This window comes from Corvus hawaiiensis, chromosome 16 (assembly GCF_020740725.1).
Source record: "Corvus hawaiiensis isolate bCorHaw1 chromosome 16, bCorHaw1.pri.cur, whole genome shotgun sequence".
In the NCBI taxonomy this organism is placed as follows: Eukaryota; Metazoa; Chordata; class Aves; order Passeriformes; family Corvidae; genus Corvus; species Corvus hawaiiensis.
The window spans coordinates 6,196,989-6,219,593 of record NC_063228.1 but is presented as its reverse complement, the minus strand read 5'-3'; the positions used below and the strand labels follow the sequence as shown (position 1 = coordinate 6,219,593).

Sequence of the window (22,605 nt, the reverse complement as noted above, 5' to 3'; positions counted from 1 at the left end):
CCAAGAAACAAAGTAGGAAAGGAAGAACAGCCATCGGCTGCTTCAGCTGGGAAGGTCAGAGAGACAATTTCCACATTTATTTTCATCAGCCATAAATGTGGGAAGAGAGGAGAAATACAAGGATTGTGCTGGAGGAACTGGCAGTGGATTCGAAGATGGTAACAAGGTGATTTTTTTTAAGCCTCTGTCACATCATTTAATTAGTCTCCAAATCCTCCCCTGATAATATGAAGCCCATTTGTACATCCCTCCTGCTGGGCCACTGACACTTGGGCAAACAGACACATGGATAGATGGGATTCTTCACACCAATCTTCCCCCACTAATGAAGGCAGATCACCCTGCCCTTCTGGACTGATACCACTATGCCATTCCCACTGGGTACATGTCTTTCCTCTTTTTGGCATGAAGAAACTGGGTTTTACTGGTCCATGGTTTTATTTTCATGTTTGTCTCTGGGAAGCAGCCTCAGATACAGCTGTTGCTGCAGCAGATTTATCTCTGTGAAAATTCCTGCTTTGGTTTTGCAAGTGTTTTAATTAATGTACATTATTTTAGTACATTTTACTACTGATAGCATGTAATTATCTCCCCACAGGTATATATTTAGCTAACCACCGGGCTGATCAAAGAATAATAAAATAAGGTACTTTTGCAACTGACACCAGATACAAGCAAAGGCCAGCAAGATGGGACCAAAGGAAGAGGGAGGAATTCCCCCTCCCCAGTCCTAAACCCAGGGCTCAAATTTCACCACTTGAAAAGATAATCATGACATTAATGTACACATTTTATCAGAGACGCATGAAGATGCATCAACACTCAAGTGCTGTGAAGGAGAAAAGAACTATGTACATGCTAAACTATTAATCATTGGTAAGTGATCTCCTCTGCAAAGTGTTTTGAGGTTGATGAAGGAAAATGGCTCTGTAATAACACAGAACAAGCAATCTGCTTGCAATCACAGGTTCATTCTCTCAACTGCTTTTGCCATGTCAATCCCTAGGTATTATTATCTCTGCAAGGCAATTCACCATTTTCCCGAGGAAGTCTGGCCACGGAAGAGATTTCAGACTCCACACTCTTTTCTTATCCTCTTCAACGCTGGAGTCTGGTTTCCACTGCAAGCACAATTTTAGATGAATGAGGCTGAGACCTCAGCAGCTGCTCTGCTCTCACCACACCAAACTGTTCATACAATTAAAAAAATAACTGACTGGATGAAGCAGCCTGGGGCCATAACTTTTCTCCAAATTACTGGCTGATAGAACGTGCATCTCTCTGTTGAGCTTCTGCAAGTGCTGGTAGCCCCTGATTTCTCCTTCTCCTTGATGGCTGCAGCTCCTGAACCTGTGCTGGTGGGAATTCATCAGATTGAAATGAGTGCTTTGGAGCCAAGAGGCATCCTGTGCCAAACCACATGTTTCAGAACTGTATCTGGTCTACAAACCACTGAAGGTCTGGTCCTTTATTAAAAGCACTGGGTGCTTCGTCATCTCTTTCAGTGGGCATGGGATCATTTAGGTGAATCCTCGTTTCTTGACCTTTTTGAAGGCCACTCTGTGCTACCTCACAGAGCTACAGACACTGTGTCTGTATATTCCTACAGGACCACTGACCACCTAGGGGAGACCCTGAGTCTTCAAAGGGTGGCACATGGAACAGGAAAAATGATCCCAACCTCTGAGGGAGGCTGTTCTGCTTTTTACTTCTCCTTTTCAGCAACTCAAATGAAGTGTGACTTAACTTTTCGGGCTACAACTGAATCTTTGGACTGAAAGCTGCAACATTATGTGTTACCCTTGTTAGTGGAGAAAGGAAATCTCTTTTGTATCCATTGATGTCTTTTGCAAAACACTCTGTGTTTTTTGAACTTATTTCTATTTCTACTTCTATTATTTCTATGCCATTACTTACAAACTTCACAGCATTTTCTAGAGAGGTCTTCACTAAGATGAAAACCTCAGGGCAACACTCCATTAGGCTTTTATTTTTAGAGGTTGGGTTAAACCTTCTTGAAATTGGTAGGTTTAACTGCATTCCTTTATTTAGGGTAGCTGAAGGAGACATTAAGTCTATTTCCACCCACAATACAAGATTGCTCAAGAACCTGAAGGCTCCGGGAGGACAGTTTGGAGTAGGATATTAAAAGGAAAGAAGGTTATGTGTGGATGCTATGGCTCAGGTGGAGGAAGAGACAGAAAGACAGAGTATGGAAACAAGCAGAGAACGGAAACTTCAAAGACCCTGAACAATCATTGATATAAGACCTGGAATGAATACAAAGATTTGGGGTCACATTGCTGCCTGGAGCAGGTCTGGAGCTCTAAGCAAGGCAACTGGTTCTCAGTGTGTGAGTTCTTCTCTGGTCAGGAAAGAAGGGCTGCGAGAATTCTTGAAAGCAAACAGAAATACATCAGAAACATCTTTCTTTGTCATTCCTCCTCCCATCTGGATCAACCAACAAGACCCTGAGTTTTGGACAGCAGCACAGGTCAAAGGAAGGAAATGTGCAGCAAAACCTCCTGCACATCTGTACCATTTCACTCTTCCTGCTGGGTCAGGTTAAGGTGGCATAAAGAGAACAGCCCTGTTCCTCTCAGCCTGCCAGCATGGGCAGTTCAGGCCAAGGCTTGAGTCACTGCTCCCTCTAATTGCATTGCAGAAGGATCCTCATTAAGGATTTCCATTCTTACCCTAACAATCCAAATTTCTCCAGATCTTGCTATAAGCAGTTTGAGCAGCTTTATGTACTCTTCTGCTCTGCAGGGAACTCCTTAAAACGAGGCCCCCGCCACTGGCTTTCTTCCTGTAGGTGAATTAATCTACCTTGCATGAGTAATCCTATTTAAAACAATAGGTTGCCTTGCAAGAACGAGGGAAGCAAGTTTGGAACATGATTTTCTGCAAGTACTGTAAAAAGGGCACATAGTAGTTCATCAGGGGACACTTCAGCCATAAAATGACAGTTACCGGTAAAGTCCAATAATAAAATAAAGGATAATTTAATAAGAGGATTTAAAACTCATTTAACAGGGTCTAAATTTGGAATCCTTTCTTCAGGTGATCAGACACACTGTATTTTCCTAATCTTACTTTTTGTTAATGAGGAAAAAAAAAACTTTAAAAATCAGGCAGCAATGTATTAATTCTGCTTTTTTTTTCATTGTTTTGTTATGTTATAGAACTATTCAATGTAAACAAATTAATTTTGGTAAAATAGAGGGTGAAGCTAGACACGGGGATCAGCCTCTGATGTGTGACACAGTTCCATATATCTTGCGACAGCACAGGTCCCTCACCTCATTTAATACCAGGTAACACAACCCTGCAGATTTCAAGAATTCTGCAGTGGCAGGAGGGAGGAGTGTGGAATAAGACTCTGAAACCTAGGAGAAATAAAAGCTGCAGAGATTAGTGTTTATGTAGGAGCCCTATGGGCTCCTTTCAGCATCCTTAATTTAGTTTGCATCTCTGATCCCCTCTACCAGTCCTCTGTGGGATGGAGCTTTCATATCCAGGAATCCCGGGGTGCTATTTGACCTGTCAGGAGCAGCGGGGGAACGGCTGCTCCCTGTTTACCTCTGCAGCATTTTGCTTTTCAGCTTTAGCACAATAAACAACAACAAACCCTGACACTGCTATGAACCTGCACGAGAGGATTTGAAGCCTCTAGAGGTCACTACACGGGGACCATCAGCCGCAGCCGCTGCCTGCGAGTGACACCTGCTGGAGTCCCACCTGGTGCCACCACCCAGGGCTGCAGGTGTGCTCAGGGTGGGCCTGAGCGCCCCAGAAGGGCTCTGGAGAACAGGAAATAAATCTGGGTGGTCCTTTCCCGTTCTACTGTGAGTTGGTGCAGTCTCACCTCAAGTTCTGGGTGCAGTTTTGGGCACCACAATACAAGATATAAAGCAATCAAAAGGAGGGCTATGAAAATGGGGAAAGGTCTAGGGGAGAAGCCAAACAAGAAGTGGTTGAGGTCACTTGGTTTGTTCTGCTGGAGGAGCCTGAGGGGAGACTCATCGGGGCTGCAGCTCCTCGCGAGTGGCAGCACATGGGCAGCTCCAATCTCTGCTCGTGAGCAGGGACAGGACCCAAAGGAACAGCTGGACTTGTGTCAGGTGAGGGTTAGGTGGGATATCAGGGAAAGGTTCTTCCCCCAGAGGGTGGTCAGGCACTGCCCAGGCTCCCCAGGGAATGGTCACGGCCCCAAGGCTGCCAGAGCTCCAGGAGCGTTTGGACAACACCCTCAGGCACAGGGTGGGATTGTTGGGGTGTCTGTGCAGGGCCGGGAGCTGGACTGGATGATCCCTGTGGGTCTCTTCCAGCTCTGGATATTCTGTGATTCCTGTTACAGGAAGGCAAAATTTGTCTTTATCTGCACATTAACTGCTCCACCACTCTGGTTATGTGGGTTTATTTACATACCCCAACCCAGCCTCTCCTTTTGCCTTTGACACCCTTCCAGAGGAGCTGTAGTAGAACACATCATATTCCCACAGGGAAAAGCCCTCAGTGGGCATGGAAAAGGGACCTCTTACAGTACAATAAATGACAATAATTTAAATGTATGTTGCAGTATATACTGTCTGTGAGTGCATATTTACCATGTTAGAGTTGCAACTTAAGAACACACTGGAAAAGGTTCATTTGTGGGACATCAGCAAGATTGCTGATAGAGACGTGTGAAGATGCTGATGACAACTTGTGAATTTTTCTATATTTTCTCACAATCTGAAGCACTGCGAGGAGGGCACCTGACACCCCATAACGTGGGACAGTGCGAGGCGCTGCCCTGGGGGATTGAAGGACGTGCTCAGGAGTTGTTTACCATCTCTTGAGGAGGGGCCCAGCTGCTGAAGGGACCTGCTGGACTAGAAATGAAGGACAAATCCCTCAGGTGCCCCAGTTCCCTCCCAGGCTGGCAGCACCTGTGGCATCCAGGGCAGCGTGTGCAGCGCCCAGAGAGGAGATCACAGAATCATGGACTGTTAAGGGATTGAAGGACCTTAAAGATCATCTCATTCCATGTCCTGCCATGGGCAGGGACACCTTCCACCATCCCAGGTTGCTCCAAGCCCTGTCCAGCCTGGCCTTGGACACTTCCAGGGATGGGGCAGCCACAGCTTCTCTGGGCAACCTGTGCCAGGGCCTCACCACCCTCACAGGGAGAAATTTTTTCTGTATATCTAACCGAAATTTCCCCTGCTTCCAATGTGTACCCATTACTCCTTGTCCCGTCACTAGGACGGGCTGGATGGGCTCAAGGCGACACCGGGGCGCCCACGGTCCCTCCTGAGGGGGGCGTGACACACCCAACATGGCGTCGTGACACACCCAACATGGCGTCGTGACACACCCAACATGGCGCTGGACACACCCAACATGGCGCTGGACACACCCAACATGGCGCTGGCCCCGCCCCACCCGCCATCCGGGTACCCGCCCTTCCCTCCTCCCATGAGCCCCTGCGGCCCGCTCCTTCCGGGCACATCAAGATGGCGCAGCCGCCGGGTGAGTGCGGAGAGATCAAGGTGACCGTGGTGCCCTCCTCCCTCCCTCAGCCCCGTGCTGACCGGCTTCTCTCCCTCTCCCTGCCGCAGTTCTCCTCAAGGACACCAAGCTGATGGACGTGAAGCTGGGCCAGCTGGGCAGCTGGCTGGCCATGAGGGACTTCACCCCCGGCGGCATCATGGGCGCTGTGCAAAGAGGTGAGGAGGCTGCGGGGGAGGCCCGGAAGGTGCGGGGCCCTGGATCCGTTCTCCTGACGGAGGCAGGGAGAGCAGCACACAAGAGCCCCTGGCTGCCGCAGTGGATGTTGCCGGGGGGTGGGGGCGTCTGGCAGCGCAGGGGCTGCTCCATGACGAGTTTTGCCTTCCCAGAGCAGTTTCTGCTGTAACATCTCGTTTTTGCATCTGTAAACTTATTTCTCGTGTGGGTTTTATCCAGCTGATGTTTGTTCTCAGTATTTTTTCTTGTACAAAGGAGAAATGGGGTGCCCTTAGTCCTGAACCCATTGGCTGAAAATCTCGGGGTTTCCCAAGATCACAAGTAAATAAAAAATAGTTTAAAAGCAGTTGATCCCTACAGATGGTAAAAAAGGAAACAGGGCTCTTATGGATCACTTGGGACCACTGTCCTTTGCTATAGGCAGAGGTCTCATTCAGGTACATTTAAACACAATGTCAAATGCAACTGTCTGCCTTTGATAATACACATGTGTATGTTTGTAATATATGGAAGACTTACATAGTTCCAAAGCAGCTTGAGCTCATGAAAGTCACAATAATACTTAGGGGAAAATGGGTTTTTTTCCCTTTTATTTTTTTTTTTTTTAAGGCTTAGAGCTGTTAACTTGAGATCACCTTGCTCAACTAACACACAGGTTGCCTCCTCTCAGATTTGCTTCTGAGACCTTCAGATGTTTCATAAGAAACAATTTCCTGAAGTTCTGTGAATCCAGGCTGCTTCTTTCTCACACAGGGTAACACACAGCTCATCTGGCTGCTCTGAAAACTTTCCTCCTCCACAGGTTACAACAGATACTACAACAAATACATCAATGTGAGGAAGGGGGGCATCGGGGGTATCTCCATGCTGCTGGCTGGGTATGTTGTCCTCAGCTACGTGTGGAGCTACAGTCACGTGAGTAAGTAAAAACCATGGCTGAGTGTGTGCAGGACACCTTGGAAGGTTGCCTGGGGAATAGAAGCAATTACCTGCTGCTGCTTTTAGAAATAAAATGCAAGATTGTTGGCAAACAAACTTCTTGTAACCATAGAAAACTTGATGCTTACTGAGTATTTTCTTGGTAATGAAGAAAGTTTAGACCTTGGTGTCTGTCTGACCTGACAGCACGTAGAAAATACATGCTCAGGGGTTTTTTTTTAGAGTGCTTTCTTGCCTCTAATTTCAGGTGTGGTGGGGTTTTTTTCTTTTGAGTTCAGCAGAATTAACTTGCTGTGCTTTGCTGCAGAGCATGACCGCAGGAGGAAGTACCACTGAAACACCATCAGAAGGTGGAGGTGCAGCTCCTGGCACAGCTGGCCTGACAGAAGACATTAGAACTATAGATATTAAATCTGTACTCTTGTGACCAATAATAAAGTGCACACACTTTACATTTCCTGAGCTGACACTCTCCTAATTGAATTGTTAATTGTACTGTGCAAATAAATTTGTCTTCTGAGAGTTTCACCCCTCAGGGTAAGTTCACAGGGAAAGCAGCTGCTCCTTGGGTTGTATTATGAACTGGGGGAACTGTTGCAACTGATTAGTTTGATAAAAATAAAAGCATTGGATTGCTTCCTGGCCATTATGGACAGGCTGGACAAGGGGCTGAGAGGATGTGTTTTGATTTGAAAGAATTTCTGAGCTTTGGGCCTGTTGGTGTTTCTGGTTCTCAGTCAGGCTGTCACCAGGGACTGAAGGTATTGGGGCAGTTTTCCACCATTGCAGAGCACTGTCTGAGGTGAGACAGATCTGCACTCTCCTTCTGTCACTGCCTCAGATAACCCAAAATTTCCACCAAAACTCTACCTCCTTTCATTGCCAAAGCTAGGAGGGAATGAGCTTCAGACTTCAAATCCATCAAAATAAACCAAAGGAAAACTTTCTTCTTGACTTAAATGCAGCTTAAAGGAGCATCTGTGGGTTTGGCCCCAGCTCTGAGCTTCCTCACACCCCGATGTCACACCAGCACCTGGAGCTGGGCACTGCAGGGCTGACCTGAACCATCCTTGTCTGAACAGCACAGAGAGTGAAAAACACTTCCTGAGGGACACAAACCTCCCAAGAGCTTCAGTGTTTACAGGAAGGCTTTCAGTGTTGGAAAACTGGTACTGAAGCCCAAAAACTGAACTCAGTGGGGAAGGTGGTGAGACACTGGAGTGTTTTAGTTCCCTTCCCACATGCCCAGTTGCACACAGATCACACAGCTCAGTCTGAGGGGGGCACAAAGTGTCATGAAAGTGATGGTCTGTGACTACAGACTTGAAACTTCCACAGTGAAATAACTGCAGTCATTGACACCAACACAGGCTCTGGTCACTTCTCTTAATCCAGCCACATTACCTTGTTCTTCAAGAAAAGTAAATTCACAGCCAGCTTTTGCCATCAGTACATTTCAATAAAAACAAAGTATAAAGGCAGGCAGCAAATGAAGAGATGGGGTAGAATCAATAAGGCTCACATTGTGGGCAATTTTTTTCTTTTAATTCACATTTTGTCATTGGCCCTTTTGAAATAGTAATCTCAAAATAAATGGGGTTTGGGTTGAAAACAAAAACTGCTCTCAGAAGGAATCTCTACCAACACTTTTAAAAGCAATGTTCCATAAGAATATACAGGTCCACTTCCTGGTCTCCACAGTGTGGGAATACCTGCTCAGTGTGAGCTGGATGATGGGGGCTGAGACAAGGCTCTTCTATTCCTACTCCAAGACATGCTCATTTCCCTCCTTTCTGCACATGGGAACTGAGCACAGATGCAGCTTTCCTATAATTATTGTTCCTTATTGTCTGGCTAACCAGAGAGATGCCAATTTATTCTCCCCTTGATCCGTTCTCTCCCGGAAGACTGATTTCTAACCTTCAGTACAGCAAGAAGCACAGAAACAAAGCAAGTGGACATGGGTTTTACTGCCTGATGTACGTGAGGGGTTATGTCAGCCACCAGGACAAGCTAACCAGGCTGACCTGGAAACAGGACTTTGCTTTTGAAAAGCTACAGGACAGCAGAATCCCTGCTTCCTCACTGAGGAGAAGGCATTGTAAGTGTTAAGTTTTCCCAGTCAGTCTTCCTGCTTCCACAAGCAGGGCTGAAATGCTGCAGATTCTCCAAAGAGAAGTAGCAGAAGGAAAATACTTTAGAGAAACACTGGCCTAAGATGTGTTTACATGGAGTGCTGCACCAGTAAGGGCTTGGTTTATCTACAGGCTTTTAGATCTACCTTTCATCAGGGCTCAATGAAAACAGGCGGAGGCCAAAATCGATTTTAAAAAGGTTAAAACTTAAAAAAGTTGGGGACAATTACAAAAATGTTGCTTAGCAGCAGCCAGCCTCTGACCAGTTCTTTCAGTAATGGCATTAAAAAAACAACCTGATTAATAGCTCCAGACATTGTGCTAGGCAGAAACCTTTCCTCAGTGGTAACAGCTCCCTTGCACCTTCCTGCTGCACCTTCACTGTCCACTGAGAAAGGCCAAGTGTCCTTTGGTGCATCTGTTGGCATAATGACCTTTTTCACCACACTGAAAGAGAAAGAGACAGGAATTATTGCAGAGTTCCAGCTTTTTCCTTCTAGCCACCTTCATTAAGGCACCCAGCAACTGCTGCCATTTGGAAGCTTTTCCACACATGGAAGATGCAGCATTTAGCAGGTGAAGTGGAACAGGGTGTCAGGAGGGACAGGATTTATGGGCTGCTACCACTTCGTGGAGCAAAAGCTGCTTCTATGCTGGGAGTAACCTGATGCCATGTTATTCTAAGGCATTTCAAAGGAGAGAACACTCAGCACACAAGGAGGATTTCAACATTTGAGGCTTCTAGGACTACTCCATCTGATAGGCACCATATCCATGGGGACTCTCCTGGTCAGCTATCCTGAATTAAACACAGAAAAGCACCTCTGAACTTGAGAAAGTCACAGATTCATGACTTTGCATCTTAAAACTACTCAAACACAGAGAAATGCCAGTATCTGGTGCAACAGCCTTCTCCAGATCTGTAATTTACTTGCAGATAAAATAATAGGCAGCTATTAAAGGTTTTCAGTGGAATGGATTCAGCTATTTAATATCCCAAATGTCCAATCACAGCAATTTTCACCCAAACAAGCACAAGGCTCAGAGCTAACATGTAAAATGTTGTAACTGTCAGGGCTAATGGGACAGGAAGATTTTGTCCTTTTCTAGTGATAGGGGCTTTTGTGGAAAAATACAGAGATGGAAAGTTGATTGTGTCTGAATTTTCCTGGTGCTCCTCAATGAGCAACCAAGGTGAACAACTCATTCCTTGGTTTGACACCACAGGGTGCATTTACAACTCAAATACTGAGCAGGCTTTGCAAACCTAATTTCTGTTACTTTCAAGGACCTTCCAGGCTAACAGGGGAGAATAATCTACACCCACCAGTATAAGTAAATTAGCTTATGAGACAAAAAAATTACTCTTAATTCTTATTTTTGAAATGTGCAGCTTGACAGTCTCCTTCCAGTCTTTGGGGCAGGGTTTCCTGTTCATTAGCAGACAGCAGAGTCCTACAGAATTTGTCATTGTCACAGCAACTCCAGGACTAGCAAGGCAGTGACCTCAGAACTCACGGCCAATTCCCACAGCTGTATCCAGGCACCACACAATGTCTACTGAGCAAAGCTCAGAATTCATGAACCCCTCTACACTGTGAAAAAGCCTTTCCCTCCTTAGCCCTCCCCTCTGCATTACCTTGTAGCAGGTGACCTGCTCCAACGGCCGGGGTCCTCGGTTCCCACTGTTGTTATTTTGAGACTGCATGACTCCAATGACTTGGGGTGTCCTCTGTTGGGTAGGAGAAGAGTTCTGACTCGTTAAGTGCATCCAGAATAAAGATCTTTGTGGCTGTTGTTTTGTTAAGAAGGTAAAAGAGCACCCCATATGTCAAATGATCAATTTTCTTCCAAATCTGTGTGTGGGTGCTCTGCCAGCTGGAGCACCAGAGAGAAGAAATCAAGCACTGAGCCTTACAAAGCCCAGTGATCCTGTTTTTCTCTGGAAGGCAGATTTGAAGAGTAGGTTTAGGCTGCTAAAATATCATTGCCATCACGGAGGGATGTCAACCTGATTACAAAACCTGGCAGACTGCAGCACAACCACATATGATGGGCTTCTGTGTAGCGTGGGAGTGTTCTGTGACATGATCTCCATGTGAAGTTGGAACAATTGTGGGGCTTTCACCACTATAATGGCACTCAGGGTTGCTCACTGCTTAATTCTCTTGTCCAGACTCAAGAGCCTGAGTGCCCAGTTTTGACCACTAGACAATCGATTCTATTTTAAAGCACTGTGGGAGAGGTTTGAGGGTGGCTGTGTGGGGAGGCAGGGGATCTGGGTACCTTTTGCTGTGTTTGTGTTGGCTGAGGCAGTGGTGGTTGCTCTGTGGTTCCCATTGGCAGTTCAAACCGAGGGCTGGTTTAGAAGGAAACAAGAAAATTGATTCTCAAATCATATGCCAGCATTTTGTCATCAGCTCAGTCAAGTAACTCCAAACAACAAAACATTCAGCCAGTTAAATCTGGCTCACAGGAAACAGACCTCCCCATTTCTCTTTGCATGTGTGTAGCATATCCCTCTGCTTTCTGGAATATAAATCCATGTGATTCCACTGCACTGATGGCATCTAATCACCATGCCAGTCTTACTGGGAGCTCCCTGGAGAGGGCCTGGCCCATATCATAGAATGGTTTGGGTTGGAAGGGATCTCAAAGTTCATACAGTTCAACCCCCTGCCATAAGCAGGGACAGCTTCCTCTACACCAGGCTCCCCTAAGCCCCATTCAGCCTGGCCTTGGACACTTTCAGGGATGAGGCAGGCACAGCTTCTCTGGGCAACCTGTGCCAGGGCCTCCCCACCTCCACAGGGAAGAATTTTTTTCTAATGTCTAATCTAAACCTACTCACTTTCAGTCTGAAATCATTCCCCCTTGTCCTGTCACTAAATGCTCTTGTAAATACTTTCTCAATCCTCAAATCGGTAAAAATTTGGCCCAACTAAACACTGGCAAATCTCCAAACCATTGGGAAGCACGGGAGCACCCTCATTTGACACGTAGCAGATCACAAGGGAAACAAACAAGGCTGCAGGGCAGGCCTGGAGCATACTCACTGCATGAATTTACAGGCAGGCCCCTCTGGACAGAATCCTACCAGGTAATTCACACAAATGACTCTCCGAGTGTGCCGATGTCTGCAGAGGGGACCTGCAACACAAAGCTCAGCAGTTCACACTCCACATATCCATATCCCAGCAGCACATCCACCAGCAGGTCATGCCAAGAGACAACAGCAACACCCTGCCCTTGATCTCCAGCCACAGAAGCAGCGACTGTGGGAGGTACATACCGTGTTTACAGAAGCCTCTGTCATACCAGGGACAGTCTTTGATCTTAGATTCCGGGTCGATGTGCAAAAATGGGCATTCCTTGTTACTGCATTCCCCTGTACCAAAGGCAAACACACTTCCCAGTCAACTGTGCAGGTTTGAGATCAAAATGACTCTTAAAACGTTACCTGGATCATGTAGCTCCCAGAGAGCTGTTACCAACATTTGTAAGTTCAGGCACAACAGTCTAACTGCCTGCCTTAACTTCCTTAAAGAGCTCCAAGGACTCATCCCTGGTGAGCTAAGTTCAACCAGACTGGATTATTTTTGTTTTTTAAAACAGTGGGGGAACTAAATTTGAAAGAGCAGTCATGGTAACAAACCCCAAACATTTGGTGCACCAGAAGTGTGGAGAAACTACAAACTGCACACTAACCTCAATCCAAGGAAACCTACAAGACTGTAAGTTTCTGGCAGCAAGTTGCCTCATTATGTCCAGATCTCCAGAGCTGGAAAGCAAGTGCATAAAAGTTTTGCACTCCCATGCCCTCTGCTGCTCATCAGCTCCCCAAAACCAGAGTCATGCAAAGACCAGCTGCTCTGCCTACTCATGTCATACCCAAAAAAATGAGCTTAAGGCAAAAAAAAGCAGTAAAAACAGCTGTTTCCCCCCTCTTCCTGCAAGGGACAAGCTCTCAAGTGAAGACATCTACAATACATCATAAATTTATGTGGATAATCAGGTGAAGCAGATCTGGAAAAATGTCAATCTAACATCAGACACAGAAGAATGTAACGCTCCGAGGATGGATGAGAGGGATGCACCAGGATCTTCTTCAGTCTCCCACACCAGCAAGGATCGGTTCAGCAGGAGCTACTTACCAAATTTGGAGTAGAAGTAACACTCGGGCATCTTGGTCATGTCATATTCGTGCAGGAACTCGCACTGGTCTCCCTTTTTGCACAGTCCTCGTAGCCAGTGTTTACAAACAACTGTCTTTTCCCCACTGATGTGTCGGAACGGGCACATGCCTCCTGTGAAGGGTGGATGGGGCAAGGAGAAGGGAAAAAAGAACAATTAAAATGTGTCATGTCGGGTAACAGCAACACCTTGTTCCCCTCTACAAGAGGGGTTTCAGAAAACATCACTTATGATTTCAGCCTTAAATGATAACAGCAAAACGGGGAGCTCCAAAACAGTCTTGTGATACCCTCTAATGAGCTTCACAACAAAGTCTCCAGCTCTTAATCCTGGCAACTAAAAACCACATCAACTAAGAGGCAGATCCACAGCAAAGTCTGCTTGTGGCAAGTTCAAACCTTCCTTTAACAGAAGCTTTGCTTATTCACTTCCCAACTTCCTTAAAAAATGCCATTATTTCCCAATTGCTGCAGATATTCCGACATCCTTCAGTTTTATCCTCTGTCTAGGTTAGCCTCAGCTTTACAAAACAAGAACACTATAAACAGTGCTAGAAAATCTATTTTCACCCCTCCACCCTGTGAGAATAATTGCCTTTTCCAGTATTCCATACAACTTGCCTTTTCCACATGCTGCCTTTAAAAAAAACTCACAGACAGCTGCGCCCGACTCTGTGGAGAGAACAAGGAAACATTATTTGCTTTAACAAACCTCTATGGCAACTTTTACAATATTTCTGTCCTAGAAAGAAAATGATCTCCAACATCAAGAGAAAAGTAATATTTTGGTTTGGGGAATTTACTTTCCTGCAGGAGTTCCTTGTTAAAGCCTGGCACTCAAAAATAACTGTCTTCTTCTTGAGGGACATGAAAAGGAATTTGCAGAGATTTGGAGGTGCTTGTTTTGCTTTTCAGCAATTTAAGTTCTCAGCTGGGTTTTCCTCTGCTGTTAAGTCAGTCATATCACAGAATATCCTGAGTTGGACGGGACCCACAGGGATCACTGAAGTCCAACTCCTGAACCCTGTATTTATAGTCATGACATTAACAGTCTTGTCTTTTTTTACCAGAACTGCCTGAAACAACCATTAGCATGTTATCCCTTACTGATCCTGGCCAACAGGAAGTCAAACACAAGTTTAGTAGCCCAGCCAGAAAAATTCAGAAAGCTACGAGTCTCCTGAGTCTGTGTCAGACGGAATGAAAATACTTAGAGTCAGCCACGGATATACCTCAAGATGATGACTCTTGTCATCGAAATGCCTCATCTGCCAAAAGTGAATGAAAAAGGAAATATAAAATACTTTGCAGGAGAGCTACCTTTATTCACGGTAACACCTCAAGTTTAATTTTCCAGCCTGGCTGGGTAGTAGCTACTGATTTCACTAAGTAGAAAAGAAAAACATCTGGGTTAAGACACAAACCTCACGGGGAAAGCGGAAGTTGGGTGGATCTATGGATAAAACCTGAGGACGACGCTCAGATCCCTGAAAACCTCCCAGCCACCGCAGTCCTGCCCAGCCCACCCTCCTCGGCCCCATGGCCCCCGCCCCAGGACGAGGGGCCCAGCCCCGGCCCGAGCACCCCGCAGAGGAGAGAGCCCACACGCACTGTCCATGCCAGGGAAGGGGAGCGGCTGTGCCCCCAGCTGCTGCTCCACGGCCAGCTCCAGGTCGAACGTGATGTGGTCCACGCTGGCTATGAGCTCTTGCATGGTGGCAGCTGGGGGCCGCCGGCAACGGGAAGGTAGGGGCGGAATGGTGGCGGTGTTGGTGGCGGCGGGCGGGCGGGCCCGGGCGGGCCCGGCCCGGCCCGCTCCGCTCCGCGCCGGCAGCGCCTGCAGTGAGGGGAGGCGGCGGCGGCAGCCCCGTGGCCGCCCCGCGCCGCCCGCCCGCGGAATGACGGGACCCACGGCGGGCACGGCCGCCCGGCGGGCAGTGCGCGCGCCCCGGCCAATCAGCGCCCGGGGCGCCTCCGCCCGGCGGGCAGCGCGCGCGCACCCGCCAATCAGAGACCGCCGGCTCCGCCGAGGACGCGCCCCTTCCTTGCGCGCAGGCGCCGCGGGTCGGGGGGTGACGGGGGATGGTGCCGGCGCGGGGCCGGATCCCGATCCCGATCCCGATCCCGATCCCGGTCCCGGTCCCGGTCCCGTTCCTGCTCCCGCTCCCGTTCCCGTTCCCGTTCCGCACCCGCTCGCTTCCGGGGGGAGCGGGCACATCATGGGCTCCCTGCGGCTCCTCGTCCCCCGCTGGTGCCGCTACGCCTCCCCTGCTCTGCTGCGGGCGCGGTGCGCAGCCCCCGGGGTTGGATCCGGCCGGGCGCCGCTCCTGCCCCGGCCCCCAGGCCAGGGCTCGCTGCCGGGCTGGAGAACGTGCAGCTCCTGCCAGGCTTCCTGCAAACTGCCCGGCAGCGACCCGAGAGAGATCAGTGCTGGCAGCTCCGCTGGAGCTACCGAGGAGCAGAAGGATGATGATGATGATGAAGGCGTGGAGTTCGGGACGCTATCCGATAAATTTTCCTCTAGAAAATATTACCACAAAACCACAGCGCGCTTTCGGGATTTAAAGTTTCAAGAAGAAGGAGAAGAAGAACCAGAAAGAAAACCTCGACGTGGGCCTAAGAACACCCCATACTGGTACTTCTTACGGTGCAAGGCCCTCATCAAAGAGGACAAGGTTTGAGCCCAGCTTTTCTCTTGTTTTGAATAGCACTGTTGAAAGATGCAGCTCTGACCAATCTCTATCACTTGGTATCTTTACAGAAAGAATTAAAATAATAATTTCTTGTAGAATCATAATAGAGCTGTTTGGGTTGGAAGGGACCTTAAAGATCATCCAGTTCCATCCCCTGCCATGGGCAGGGACACCTTCCACTATCCCAGGTTGCTCCAAGCCCTGTCCAGCCTGGCCTTGGACACTTCCAGGGATGTGGGCAGCCACAGCTTCCCTGGGCACCCTGTGCTAATGCCCCACTTCCCTCACAGTGAAGTATTTCTTCCCAATATCTAACCTAAATCTCCTTCTGTCAGCTTAAAGCCATCCCACCTTGTCCTATTACCACATGCCCTTGTCCGAAGACCCTCTCCAGCCTTCTTGTGAGGAACCCCACACTTTGTAGGACTTGCACTGCAATCTGCCCATAGCTGCATATATTAATATCCATTGTAATCGGTTTTCTTCTGCCTTGTGATGGATTTTTCTCATCCTTGTAGCTGGCAGAGGCTCTGGAGCTGTTTGAGGTGCAGATGCTGAAGGAGGAGCGTGTCCAGCCAGAAGAAAGCAATTACACCGTTCTCATTGGCGGCTGTGGCAGGGTTGGCTACGTGAAAAAGGCATTCAGGCTCTACAATGATGTAGGTTTAACTTCTCTTTCAAAACATTTTCTAAGCTAAAACTACTTCAAGCATTCATTATGTTACTTTGTCTCCAAAATGCCTTCAAGTTAGTGTTGGCACCTTCTTAGCCTAAAACTCTTAAAAACAAGTTAAAAAATTCAAGATGTCCTTTTGCAAAAAAGCCAGTTCAAATCCTTCTTCTCTTCCTCTAGATGAAAAAACGAGGGTTAATCCCCACAGAGGCCACTTACACAGCCCTGTTCAACGCCTGTGCTGAGTCTCCATGGAAGGACTCGGGGCTGCAGAGCGCCCTGAAACTGCGGCAGCAGCTGCAGAGCAAAAATGAGGAGCTGAACCTCATCACCTACCATGCCCTGCTGAAGGTCTGTGCCCTCTGCTCAGACCTCAGGATGTGCATGGATGTACTCAAGGTAAATAGGTTGCTTTTTCCCCGTAATCTGTTGGGGTTATGGCTCCTGGAAGTTGTCATGTTGCATCAGGTTTTAATTTCATTTCCAGCAGAGATAATTACAGATCATGTGTTTATATTTCATTGATGCTTATCGTCATCCAGTGAAATTGTACATACCAAACTTTAAGCTTAATTACCTGAAAGGAGGCAGCTTTGGCTTTAAAATTGATAAGGTATGTCAAAAGCTTACCAGAGTTTCCGTGGAGTTCACAGATACCATTTGTGTCCTTTCCTTGTTTTGAAGACCTGGCTCTTTTTAGAGCTCTTTACAGCAGCTCTTGTCAGCAGGGCCCTTCCAAGAATATCTAAAAAGGTTGCTGTTCCTGCCCCAGGTTCCCATCAGGGCTCTCTCCCAGAGCAATCCTGCTCAAACATTTGGAGCTCACCCTATGCTTTGTTACCTCTATCCCCAGAAGATGACAGTGGTATTTGAGCTTCACCACACAGGGTAACTGGGAGATTTAATACTCTCTCTGCTCTTTTCAGGAAATTGTGCAGAAGGGCCATGTCCTCACAGCTGAGACCTTCAGCTTCCTTCTCATGAGCTGCATAAAAGACAGAGAGAACGGCTTCCGATTGGCCTTGCAGGTTTGTCCTCGTGTTCTAGGAGAGGGGGGGAAGTGCTGCTGGGCTGTAACCATAACTTGAACACATGGAAGGTAGCAGGGTGGTGAAATGGGAGGAGTTCAGCTCCTCCTAGCGCAAGTTCTGAAAACTGGACATTGCTCAGGACATCTCATATCCTGGTAAATAGCCCTGGATCATCTCACAGGGCTCTCCAGCTCAAGGTCACTGTCCTTCTCACACAGATGTGCTTACAGGCTGTTAGAGATGGTCTTAGTATTTAATATCCATCTTCCCCTCTTCAGGTTTGGAAACAAATGAATAAGCTGGGAATAAAGGCTGACAGCCACACCTACAACCTGATGCTGCGTGCGGCCAGAGACTGTGGGATCGGCGATCCTGCCATGGCCTCTAAACTCCTGCTCAGTCCCCCTGAGAACTCACCTCAGCTACAGTTGCCACCTGGCAGGCGGAAGGAAAAGGTGAAAAATCAGAGGAAGAAGGCATCAGAGAGTGCTGCTGTCCAGCTGGATGTGGAAGCTATGGAAAAACAATTATTTCAGGAGAGTTCAGTGCAGCCCGAGGAATGGATCCAGCAACAAAATAAAGATGTGGCTCGGGCTGAAGCAGAACCAGCTGTTCCTGACAGCCCCAACGTCACTCACAGCAGGGCTGGAGCCTTGATGAGGCGAGCCTGGAGTGAGATGGAGCAGGAACAGGCACACCCAAGCCAGAAGCTGCCTTTCTGCAACCTGCCCAACTTGTTGGATTCCAGGATGCCTGACACAGCTGTGGTTTCCTTGGGGACAGTGGCCACGCCATCCCATAGACTGGCTTTGATGGGGGATGTGGAGGGATTCTTGAACAAAATGAAAGAGGACAATGCAGAGCCCAACATCAAAACGTTCACATTACTGGCTGAGCTTGTGGAACCCCAGAGCCCCTCAGAGTCCTCTTTGCTGGCACTGTTGGATCATCATAAAGTAAAAGTAGATGTGACCTTCTTTAACACTTTAATGAGGAAGAGAAGTAAACAGGGAGACCTGGAGGGAGCAAAGGTGAGAGAAAAACCTCAGAACCAGCCCTATCACCACCTCCTGGTCTCAGGCCTCCTGTGTTTTACTGAGACCCATTTCCCTGTCCACAATAGAAAGTGGGATCTCACACTGTTTCCACAAGGTGGTGCTTGGGTTAATTTCTAAGTATTTCTGGATTCTGTTCTAGCACGTCCAGCTCCCTATTTGGAAAGCTACAGTGAGATTTTTTTGGGAAGTGATGCCAACACTTGTATCTTGCAGAGCGTGCTGCCAGCTCTGGTGAAGAGGGGACTGTCACCTAACCTCCAGACATTTTGTAACTTGGCAATTGGCTGCCACAAACAGCAGGATGGACTGCAGCTGCTCTCAGATTTGAAGGTAATCAAAGAAAAATCTGCTGCTGCTTGGGGTCTGAGCTGCAGGAAGAGGCAAAGTGAAAGGTTAATGCTTTTGAAAGACCTGCTGAGGTTTTCGTGGTCAGTGGTTTTGTTCTCCCCAAAAACATGCAGCTCCAGAGTAGCTGGTCTGCCCTGCACCTGTGCTGGCACTGCACAAGCTGCTTCACAGGTCCCATGGTGAGAGTTGTGCTCCTTGTGTAAAAAGTGCCTCTCTGCCTTTTCCTTCTGCGAGTCCTGCACTAGTCAGCAGATAAACTTCTTTAACTGTAGCATTTGTTCTTTGCAGAGGTCTGGAATAACTCCCAACAAGTACATCTACAGCACCCTCATTGCTGCTGCTGTGAGGCAGCTGGATTACAGTTACCTCACGGAGATCCTGCGGGACATGAGGAATAACCAGGTGCCTCCCAATGAAGTGATCATCCGGCAGCTGGAGTTCGCAGCACGGTACCCTCCCAAATTTGACAGGGTAAGGAGCCAGGACTGACAGGGTGTGAAGGCATCACAAAGGACACCAACAAGGGAGGGGAATCATAAATGTCTGCCTGGGTGTCCTTTGGGTTTGTCTGGTCTGGCTGATGGTTATTTGATTGCTGTTTCTTCAGTAGCATCTTGTAGCTCCTGCAGGCTGGTGCCCAAGTGAGCTCTGATCTAATAGAAACTTGTTTTGTTGGATTTCTCTTTGCAGTATAAGTACAAAAACCCATACCTGGAGAAGATTGATGGTTTCCGTGGCTACTACTACCGGTGGTTAAAAGTTATGGCTGGAGAGGAGACGCCCCACCCCTGGGCCAAGTACAGGACAGGAAAGCCTGGTGGGCAGGACAGCGAGGCAGAGGCTGTGCAGGAAAAGGGAGCAGGATGCTGAAGTTTCAAGTTTTTCTAGCACAAGGAAGATGCATGACTTGCTTCTTTAAAGTGGCTTGTAGTAAAGCTGCTTCGTATTTCCCCAACCCCCAGTTGCAAACTTCTTGCAATAGCTACTTAATAAAATATTTCCTTTTGTTTTAAGGAGGAACAAATACGTTTTCAGTGAATTTCCTTCAACTGCCAAGGATTAGGTGGGCTGTAGTTTAGCAAACCCTGCGCAAAACAAGGAAGAAGCAAAATCAGATTTAACAGGGGTTTAGCTCGGTGCTGGTTTTGTCTCTGTCCTGTGTTCTGTCATTTCACATGTGACCTGTAAGACTCTAGACTGCTGGCATTCCTGAAGGGATCTGTGCATTAATTCCAGCAGAGAATTGCAGTGAAATTCAGCTTCCATCTGCACGTGGTCAGGGAAGAGCTCAGACAGGACATTTGGGAACTGTATTTCCTTTCCACACAGCCTTTTAAATGGACCTAGTTGAGGAAAAACCCCAGAGCAGCTCACAACGTGCAGAACAACCTTCAAGCACCTAGAACAGATCTAACAGGAGAAAAGAGGCACAGGAGTGTTTCACCAGATCACACCACTCTGTCAGGAAGGCAAACTTTATTTTAAAATAAATGGCTACACAAAACCCTACTCCAAAGCACCCCCCATTTATTCACGATCCAGGTGATTATGCTGCTGCTTTAATTATTATACAGAAGTATCCCATCACAGAAAGTGAAATTGCACTCATAGTCCATTGAGAAGGAGGAGGAGGAGGAGGATGTCCCTCAGAGTTCAAAAAACAAGTCTGATGGCAAAAGGCTTCAACCAGAGCAGCCTCTGCATCCACAGTGAGTGCACTCAATGATTCTGCCCTGAAAAACAAACATGAGGAGGGTGTTTCAGCCTAGCCACAGCCAGAGCAGCAGGATCAGACCTCGAGGCAGGGAAGGGCTCTAGGTGGGAAGGTTTTCCACTGTTTGGTGTTATTTCCCATACTTAAACAACTTTAAATGAATGCCAAAGCTGACAGCAGCTTTAGAACCAGCTAGACACCAACTCTACCAGCAAAGGTAGAGGAAATCACCAGGAAGAACAGCACTGCCCCCTCTGCTGTCACTGAGCTGGGAGAAGTCACAATAGCTACTGCAGAGCAGAGGAACAAGCTGGAGACTCACCACTTCCAGCTTGCTTTTGGGGACTCTGCAGATGCAGTTGGTCCCAAAGTTGGTGTCCCGAGTCTGAATGCAGCGCAGGCAGCAGAGGTTCTCATAGCCCTGCTTCTTCCACTTGGCAATCAGGTTTTTGTCAGCATAGCCCTCCTTGATGCAGTACTCATAGAGCTCTGGGGAGGAGCAGACACTGTCACCAGCAACTGTCACAAGTCTCACTATCAGGAGTTACCAGCTGTAGTAACCAGCAAGTACAGCCAGGCTGCTGCCAAGCCTTCCCTCCATCCTCCTTCCCCAGAAACCTGATCCCACCAACTCCCAGTTCAGCAGCATCCACAGGTAAACACCTCACTCACTCCAGTTTTCCCCTACCCCAGGTAAAGCCCCTGCCCTCCTCACCTCTGCTGATTGCTTTCCTCTTATAGAAGAGATCAAAGATGTAACGTGTTTTCTGGTGGTGGATCCTGAAGATGGGCCAGAGGGACTCCACTTTCCTCTTCCCTTCGTGTGGCTCTGTCTCCGCTGGGAGGGAACACAAACACCAGGTGACCAAGTGCTTCCCTCAACCCCTTTGCAGTGAACTGTTCCAAGAATGTTCATAACTCAACACATGACAGAGATAAGACCGAGATTAATGGGAGGAGACTCAAATGAGAGGGACCTAACCTGGAACAGCTCCTTAAGGATCTCAAACCAATGGCAGTGGGATGACATGACCCACACTGGGATGGTGGGTGACTTCATGCCCACAGCAGCAACACAGACAGGAACTACCAGTTCCTCCACACACCCATGAGCTTCATCCCAAAACCAGCTGTAAGCAAAGCTCTGTGCTCCATAACCTGTGTACACCCCAAAAATAGGGACTACCATGGCCCAGGATCAACCTGCAGCACCACTGGAGGCACAGACACAGAAAAGGTCCACCTGTATTCACGAAGCAGCTCTTGTGAGCTTGTTTTGGGGTCCCATCCCAGAGAACACCCACTCACCTTCTCTCATCTTCTGATCCAGCTCGTCCAGCGTGGGCTCGATCAGCTCCCAGCCATCCGGGGGAGGCTTCCTGCTCCTCTTCACTTTGGGCATTGCCTCGGGAACGAAGGGGGCGAAAGGCAAGGGGAACCACTCTAGCACTCCCTCAGAATCACTAGAAAAAACGAAAGGAAAACAGCGGTCAGATATATTTCTCCTAAGGTTTCTGTGCCTCCTTCCCGTTTTCCACTTCAAGGATAAAAATGAGCTTTACAGAGCTCGTGAAAGAGGGGAAACCTCGGCGACTGCTGCACGATAAGTCAGTTTTTCTCCTCGGCAAAGCGCGGCAGCCGCTCCTCCCCCGAGGTGACAACTCCGCTCAGCTCCCTGGGACACTGGGGCGAGGCCGCCCGGCCCGGCCCCAGCAGCCCCACAGCGGAACCCGTGGCTGGCGGGGTGAAAGAAGGCCGCAGATCCTGGTTCCAATTCCTGTCCTGATCCCGGTCCCTGTGCTTGTCCTGGTCCCGACCCTGATCCCGGTCTCTGTCCCGCTCCCCGTCCCGGTCCCAGCCCCGCTCACCGCCCGCTCCCGTCGCGCCGCCGCCGCCGTCACCCGGGGGCCTCTCGCAGCCGCGCCGCCTCCTGGGCTGCCCTGCGCGCTGCCTGACCGGAGCCCGCCCCGCCGCACCCCCGAGAGAGGCGAGAAACCGCCGAGAAGGAACCGGTCCCGGCCCCGCTCCGCGCTGCGGGAGCACCGGGAGGGACGGCGCGGGCGGCGGGAGCGGCGGCGCTGCGGGCAG

At 48.5% G+C, this 22,605-nt stretch overlaps 4 protein-coding genes across 9 annotated transcripts; 2 read left to right on the top strand and 2 right to left on the bottom strand.

Annotated features, from left to right (window-relative positions):
- The first annotated feature begins 5,451 nt into the window (after positions 1–5,451).
- On the top strand, positions 5,452–7,134 carry ATP5MF (ATP synthase membrane subunit f). Its single transcript, XM_048320544.1, has 4 exons — positions 5,452–5,517; positions 5,607–5,714; positions 6,536–6,652; positions 6,980–7,134. Exons 1-4 carry the CDS (start codon positions 5,502–5,504, stop codon positions 7,006–7,008), a joined length of 270 nt encoding a protein of 89 aa, XP_048176501.1. The 5' UTR covers positions 5,452–5,501; the 3' UTR covers positions 7,009–7,134.
- Positions 7,135–8,039: 905 nt separating this feature from the next.
- Positions 8,040–14,812, bottom strand: CPSF4 (cleavage and polyadenylation specific factor 4). 2 transcript variants are annotated; one of them, XM_048320539.1, is made up of 8 exons: positions 14,612–14,808; positions 13,622–13,672; positions 12,962–13,114; positions 12,100–12,195; positions 11,864–11,957; positions 11,094–11,166; positions 10,447–10,539; positions 8,993–9,254 (listed from the first exon to the last, which is right to left on the bottom strand). In XM_048320539.1, exons 1-8 carry the CDS (start codon positions 14,712–14,714, stop codon positions 9,186–9,188), a joined length of 732 nt encoding a protein of 243 aa, XP_048176496.1. In that variant the 5' UTR covers positions 14,715–14,808; the 3' UTR covers positions 8,993–9,185. The 2 variants fall into 2 exon arrangements, with proteins under 2 accessions (XP_048176495.1, XP_048176496.1); XM_048320538.1 differs by lacking the exon at positions 11,094–11,166 and having other exon boundaries at positions 8,040–9,254; positions 14,612–14,812.
- Positions 14,813–15,056: 244 nt separating this feature from the next.
- PTCD1 (pentatricopeptide repeat domain 1) lies at positions 15,057–19,822 on the top strand. Of its 3 annotated transcripts, XM_048320536.1 has the most exons (9): positions 15,062–15,134; positions 15,177–15,675; positions 16,212–16,352; positions 16,547–16,765; positions 17,293–17,394; positions 17,676–18,428; positions 18,669–18,785; positions 19,092–19,274; positions 19,494–19,822. In XM_048320536.1, exons 2-9 carry the CDS (start codon positions 15,220–15,222, stop codon positions 19,671–19,673), a joined length of 2,151 nt encoding a protein of 716 aa, XP_048176493.1. In that variant the 5' UTR covers positions 15,062–15,134; positions 15,177–15,219; the 3' UTR covers positions 19,674–19,822. The 3 variants fall into 3 exon arrangements, with proteins under 3 accessions (XP_048176492.1, XP_048176493.1, XP_048176494.1); XM_048320535.1 differs by having other exon boundaries at positions 15,057–15,675; XM_048320537.1 differs by lacking the exons at positions 19,092–19,274; positions 19,494–19,822 and having other exon boundaries at positions 15,062–15,675; positions 18,595–18,779.
- Positions 19,823–20,262: 440 nt separating this feature from the next.
- On the bottom strand, positions 20,263–22,486 carry BUD31 (BUD31 homolog). Of its 3 annotated transcripts, none has more exons than XM_048320540.1 (5): positions 22,386–22,486; positions 21,826–21,980; positions 21,233–21,355; positions 20,840–21,006; positions 20,263–20,536 (listed from the first exon to the last, which is right to left on the bottom strand). In XM_048320540.1, exons 2-5 carry the CDS (start codon positions 21,917–21,919, stop codon positions 20,486–20,488), a joined length of 435 nt encoding a protein of 144 aa, XP_048176497.1. In that variant the 5' UTR covers positions 21,920–21,980; positions 22,386–22,486; the 3' UTR covers positions 20,263–20,485. The 3 variants fall into 3 exon arrangements, with proteins under 3 accessions (XP_048176497.1, XP_048176498.1, XP_048176499.1); XM_048320541.1 differs by lacking the exon at positions 22,386–22,486 and adding an exon at positions 22,080–22,357; XM_048320542.1 differs by lacking the exon at positions 22,386–22,486 and adding an exon at positions 22,103–22,357.
- Positions 22,487–22,605: the final 119 nt, after the last annotated feature.